General features: G+C 41.4%; 1 protein-coding gene across 1 annotated transcript; it reads left to right on the top strand.

Annotated features, from left to right (window-relative positions):
• The first annotated feature begins 2986 nt into the window (after positions 1 to 2986).
• On the top strand, positions 2987 to 5513 carry LOC140364006 (uncharacterized). Its single transcript, XM_072450334.1, has one exon. The coding sequence runs from the start codon at positions 3000 to 3002 to the stop codon at positions 5511 to 5513; it is 2514 nt and encodes an 837-aa protein (XP_072306435.1). The 5' UTR covers positions 2987 to 2999.
• The last annotated feature ends 1159 nt before the right edge of the window (positions 5514 to 6672 follow it).

Raw genomic sequence — 6672 nt, 5'->3', positions numbered from 1 at the left:
GTTTCTCAGGCCAAAGGATCACATTAACATATCCAAGCTTTTCATTAGATTTTCTTTACGATCTGGTAAAAAATGTTTACGCCTTTTGTTATCCATGTCTTAAATCTCAGGTTGGTGCGGTTTGGCTTAAAACGTTGGTCATAAGCCAACTATCTTAAGATTTGAATATCTTTGTTCAATTTATATGTTTCGATTAGCTTCTCCATGTCATTAGCGCAGATTTTACTCATGGGCCCTCAACTTCCTCCAAGTTATTCAGTCGTTTGTCTTATGCCAGTAAGGCCTCTACAGGAACCCCTGGCACAACATTGCACTCAATATTTTTTCACTGTGCCTCGTATTCTAGGTCACACCAGTACAGCAGTGTTCTGATCTGAAATGAAGTAGGCAAAGTAGGCCCCAACCACTTGTAGGATCTTAAACCGGGTCAGGGTCTTTTACATTGCTATATAGATCTAGAAATTGCGTATTTCCACTCATCAAACATCTGGTTGGGGATAGAATAGAGTTTGGAATAGATACAAAAATTCAAGACAAGACATTCATTTTGATTGATCAATCAATTCTTTGGCTTAGACTAAAATGTGGTATAAGGTTCCATTTTTCAAGGTCTTTCTTTTGGTATACTTCTCTCAAAAAAATCTATGGGTCTTTATAAAGAACCACACCTAAATATTTGAGGGATTCTGTTTGCCAGTAGGATACAAAAAACTGTAAAATACAAAAAAATTAAATAAAATTGGAAAAACCTGATAAATGGCTGAAACACTACTGATGAATAATACATCTTCATTGGTTTAAGCTTGGGCTGAATAGAAAATTATATGATATAAGGTCACAATCCCGAGCTCTATTCAATGCAAAGTTGGGTTGCTACGGTGATGAAGCTCTCTTCTGATTCGCTGCCGGCTTTGATTACCAGGGAGTTTTATGAGGTCATACAATCATAGTTGTTGTTGTTGTTGTTGTTTTATGGCGGTTGGCATCCGAGTGTTGCATTACCGCCAGACTTTATTCCTTAGACCATAGGTTGTCTTAAAGAGTGAAGTCTGAAGGATAGGAAACCGCGGCTTGCGGGGGTTGGTGATCTGCGTGTGAGCCCGTCGGTGGCTTTGTCTGCTATAGCTCCGTGGAAGTTTGTCCCGGCTCCTGTTGATGTTAGCTTGCATGGCAAGCTTAGAGGAGTCGCTGGGAGGGCACCGCAGTTTGCCGTTCAAGCGCTCATCGATAAGCACTCAGGTGATGTGTTTATTTATACCGACGGGTCTAGGGATCCTGAGAGTGGGCGTACTGGCGCCGCTTATTTTGTGCCTGACCTGGGGCTAGCGGTCAAGAAGAGGTTGACAGATCGCCTTTCTGTTTTCACGTCGGAACTTATAGCGATACGGTTGGCGTTGGAATGGGCGGAATCTGCTTTGCAGTGTTGCGGCATTGTGGTGGCCTCTGACAGCCTTTCTGCATTGCAAAGCATTAAATCTGGGAAATCGGATTGCAGACAGGATGTGTTGAATGGCATCTTCTGTCTGTTGCTCTCCCTGTCCAGGAAGGATGTGAGGGTTTCCTTCATTTGGGTCCCTGCGCATGTGGGGGTGGATGGTAACGAAATGGCTGATGCACTGGCTAAACGTTCCCTTCGGCGGCCATCAATTGATGTGGCGGTTGAGTTAAGCAAATCTGAAATCAAGCCTGTTATCAAGAGTCATGTGGTCGGCCTTTGGCAGGAATTTTGGAGCCACTGTGTTACTGGACGGCATCTCTATCACATACAGGGTAGTGTGGGTCCTTGCGGGTCTATGGGCAGGAACGCGTGGGAGGAAAGGGCCTTCGCCCGCATGAGGATTGGCCATACTGGACTCAATTGGTCACTAAGTAGGATAGGCAAACATCCGACCGGTCTGTGTGGTCACTGTCGGGTGCCAGAGACTGTCGAGCATGTGCTGATTTGCTGTGAGGCTTATGATAGGGAAAGGGCCGGGTTGGCCTTGTGGTTTCGGAATAATGGGCGGGAGTTCAATCTGCGGAACGTTCTGGCGATCCAGTCACAGGGTTTGTGTCAGGCTGTGGTTGCTTACTTATGTAGCACAGGGCTGGGTAAACGTTTATAGAGGTGGGGGGTGTTGGAGACTGAGCCGAGGATGAGGAGCAAGAGGATGTTCTAACGCGCTTGGACTTCATGGGCCTAGAAACGCCAAAGTGATGGAAGAAGGACTTCTAAAGGATAAAACGACAAAGACGTCCCATGACCTCATGGGCTTTGTAAAACAACAAAGACGTCCCATGATCTCATGGGCTTTGTACTTCCAAAGCACCGAACGTCAAAGAGGGCGAGGAAGGTGAAGAAGAGTCTCCCTGGAATAAAGCCGGTTGGTCTCTGACACAACAACTATTCTAGTCACAAAAACACATCATGACCTCATGGGCTTTGTAACGCCAAAGCGATGGGAGGAGTACTTTTACGGACTACGACAGAGTCTGAGGACTACGAAACGTCTGAGGAATAAAGTCTGGCGGTAATGCAACACTCGGATGCCAACCGCCATAAAACAACAACAACAACAACATAAAGTCTAAAGAATAAAGTCTAAGACGTACAACTACAGTGGGTGGCGGGGACTGCACAAGTGGGGGGCGGGGGGAGTCTACAGAATAATGTCGAAAAAACAAAGTCTAAAGAATAAAGTGTACAGTAGGTGGCGGCAATGTAACACATGGATACCAGCCCCCATGAAACACCAAAGAAGAAGATTCACTTTTTTGTTGTATCTTTTTTTTAACGGTATGGCGTAAAACACATACTTTGAAGACGTACAACTACAGAATACATACAACTGCAGTGGGCGGCGGCAACAAGAACAAGAACAACAAGAACAACAAGAACAACAAGAACAACAAGAACAACAAGAACAACAAGAACAACAAGAACAGCAAGAACAGCAAGAACAACAACAACAACAACAACAACTGAGCGGGACATGATCTCAGCTGATGGTAAGGGAACCATGGGATCCAGGGGGGTTCAACCAACTTCTTTGATGGAGCTTGAATCCACTTGGGTCCGTGGAGGGGAATACATGGAACAAGAAGCCAAATTTGTCTTGTTTGATAAGGAAGTGTCTTGGAAAAAAGAAAAACAGAGCATGCAGAATGAAATCAAAAAGCTTGAGAGTAAAGTGAAAGATCAGCAGCAGCAATTGCAGGAAAGAAAAAACATTTATGAAGGCAATGAGAAAGCTTTCTTCGATAGAGAGACAGCCCTCCTGAAAAAAAATGCTGAGCTGAACAAGGAGCTAACCGAGAAGAGGGAGCAAGAGACCAACGGGATGAAAGATCTTGCCACATTAAAAAGTCAGGTGGCCAAAAAGGAGAACCAATTTCTTCCCAGTGAGAGAGAGCATGACGAAAAGTTCAGGGCTGATGAGAAAGCAAAATTAGGGGATGAAATAAAGAAATTAGAGGATAAAATCAGGAAATTGGAGGATGAAAACAGGGAACTTGTCATGAAAGTCAATCGGTCGCAACAGGATTGGTCACATACAGAAATAATGCTGACCACTGAAAGGGATTACCTGAAAATGCAGCTAGCAGCAAATCAGAAATATTCCCAGCAGACATCAGTGTTCGGCAGAGTCCAAACCGTGACAACAAACAGCCTGAAAATGGAGGAACAACAAGCACAGCTGATCGACAACAATAGCAAATGGCAAGAAAAGTTAAATAGTTGTGAAAAACAGATTTTGGAATTGAAAGAGATAGGGCAAAAAGAGAAACTTAAATTCAAAGAAGAATGTTCCAAAAAGAACGACCAAATCGAGAAGCTGCAAAACAGAATCTTTACACTAAAGGAAGATTTTGCAACAGAAAAGCAAAATTACCAAGAGAAAATAAATTGTGAATTAAACCAGAAACAAGAAATTTGGGCCAAAGAAAAATCTGAACTTCAAAGAGATTGGTCCAAAAATTCTGAAACGATTGAGAAGCAGCAAAATGAAATTGAGAGATTGAAAAGAAAAATTGAGAAGCTTCAGGAGAATTTGATAATAGAGCAGGAAAAGTATAGTGAGAAGTTAAAAATGCAGCAAGAGTTTTTGAAACAACTGGAAGTCAAAGAAGTGAATTACTCCATCAAGAAGCTGCAAGATGAAATTGATAAGCTGCAACACCAAAACATAGCGTACGAGGAGACTTTTGCAAAGGAACAGAGAAAGTATCTTGATTTAAAAAAACATCAGGACATTTTGGAAAAAGAGAAATTCGAAATGAAAAGAGATTGCGCCCGGAAGGACAAAGAATTAGAGAAGCTTAAAGGCAAAAAAGATTCACTGCAAGGCCAAATTGAAGAGCTTCAGGAGACGCTGGCAACGAAACAACAAGAATATCACAAAAAGTTGGATTTGCAGTTAAAACAACAGCAGGAGATTTGGGGAATAGAGAAACTCGGAATTGATAGAGATTGTGCCCGAAAAGATAAAGAATTAGAGCAGCTTAAAGACAAAAATAATTCACTGCTAGGCCAAACGGAAGAGCTTCAGGAGATGCTCGCAACAAAACAACAAGAGTACTGCAAAAACTTGGATTCTCAGTTAAAACACCAGAGGGATATTTGGGAAAAAGAGAAATTCGAAATTGAAAGACATTGCGCCCAAAAGGATAAAGAATTTAAGAAGCTTGAAGACAAAAATTATTCACTGCGAGGAAAAATTGAAGAGCTCCAGGAGATGCTTGCAACAGAACACCAAGAGTATTGCAAAAACCTGTATTCTCAGCTAGAAAACCAGCAGGAGATTTGGGAAAAAGAGACATCAGAAATTGAACGAGATTGCGCCCAAAAGGATAAAGAATTAGAGAAGCTCAAAGACAAAAATTATTCACTGCAAGAGCAAATTAAAGAGCTTCGGGAGAGGCTCGCAATAGACCAGCAGCAGATTTGGGAAAATGAGAAACTTGAACTTGAAAAAGATTCCTCCAAAAACGATCAAAAAATTGAAATGTTGCAAGAAAAAATCGATACGCAGCTAAACGACATTGCTGAGCTTATGGAGACGACCGATGATGAGTTTAAACAGCGGGAACAGATTTGGATCAAAGAGAAAGAGCAACTTGAAAAAAAGCTGTACAAAATGAATTGCCAGAATGAAAAGATTGGTGAGACTTTAGAATTGGAACGTCGGGATATGGAAAAGCAACAACAAGCTTGGATCGACAAGGAAGACGTTTGGAAGACGGAGAAGATCAGGTATGAGAACCATATTAAAGAGAAAACGCTTGCACATGAGAAGACCCTGAGAGAGCTGCAAAAACGAAAAACTGAACTAATGGACTTAAAAAAAAGGCATGACATTTGTGGTGCTTGTAAAATGAAGAGGAGCGACGAAGAGCGTCCTCCCTTGAAATCTATTGGCGCGACCTCTGTGGGCAGGTTGAGTAATGAAGACAGCTTCGGTAGACAAGATGATGGATTTTCAGAGAAGAGGCAGAAAAAATCATTGAGATTTTGGAGGTTTTCCAGAAGCTAAATGTCCAAACGCCAATCACAGCTTAATTTGATGATTTAATCGGTTGCATTCACGTAACATCAGTTGAGACAGAGAGAGGTGGCTAGAATAATGGTTACTTCTGTATCTCTGTGATCTTCTCTGTCAACACAAATATGGGAAAAAAGTAAAACTATTCTTTCACAATAGCTACAGAAAGTGGTACCATTATTCAACTCTAAAAACGTGATTGTTGAATTTTCTTCAAAGCATAATTGAGCCAAATGATAAATGGTCAACATGTGTGGATCATAGTTCAGAAACATCTCTCTAGATATATATATATAAATATATATATGGCCCTGGCCTCCAGCTGAAACGATGGAATCATCCAATTCTTGAGTCCAAATGTGAAGGCATCGTACTGGGTTGGATAGACTGAGTTCACGTGACAATATTATAGAATACCTCTAGTTTAACACTGAGCTGGAGGGACAGGTCACACTTCTATGGCAGAATTTGCTGCTCAGATGTAAGAATGAAGATATGTTTGTTATCTTAAGTTAAGGAGCAGGACCCTTCCCCTCCGGTGGTCCTGATATTTAAACTCTCTGGCTACGTGCTAATTTGTTCATTCTACAAGTTCTACAAACTTTTACACGTTTTTCGGCACGTATCACGTGGCATTTTTTTTCTTCAGATTTTCGTCATTTTCAAATTCATCAGTCTTGGGTTTTTTTGGGATCTGTCATCAAATTTTACATTTTTCCCAATCGCTTATGAATGAGTAGTGTTAAGTGCCCTCATTGTCATGGTGTGACTCTATCATCATGGCAACTGTACAGAATATGGCCATGTATTACGTGGTCACTCGCAATGGCTTCATTCACAGCCTCTAGTTGTCTTTGTGCCCCTCCCTCTTTCAACATCCTTCTGTGCCTTATGTTTCAGTTATGGGGATATGACTCCCCATTGAAGCCCCAATACGGTGTCTCCTTTTGTACTTAATAAAGTTTTTGGCATTCAATCATAAGGTTGTCTTTGCTTGTGAATTACACATTTGTTGACCAAGTTTATTGTTCATATCTCTGTGATTATTGGGCCTATTCACATGAAACCAAAACTGACATAAAGTTCAATGTCTATGTCAACACAAATAGACACAAAGTTAAACTATTCTTTAATGATAGCTACAGAAAGT

The sequence above is a fragment of the Eucyclogobius newberryi genome, unplaced genomic scaffold, assembly GCF_026437365.1.
Source record: "Eucyclogobius newberryi isolate DKJ021-1_F unplaced genomic scaffold, fEucNew1.0.hap1 SCAF_1, whole genome shotgun sequence".
Classification (NCBI taxonomy): Eukaryota; Metazoa; Chordata; class Actinopteri; order Gobiiformes; family Gobiidae; genus Eucyclogobius; species Eucyclogobius newberryi.
The sequence above is the reverse complement of the archived record's forward strand: the minus strand, read 5'-3'. Positions and strand labels throughout refer to the sequence as shown.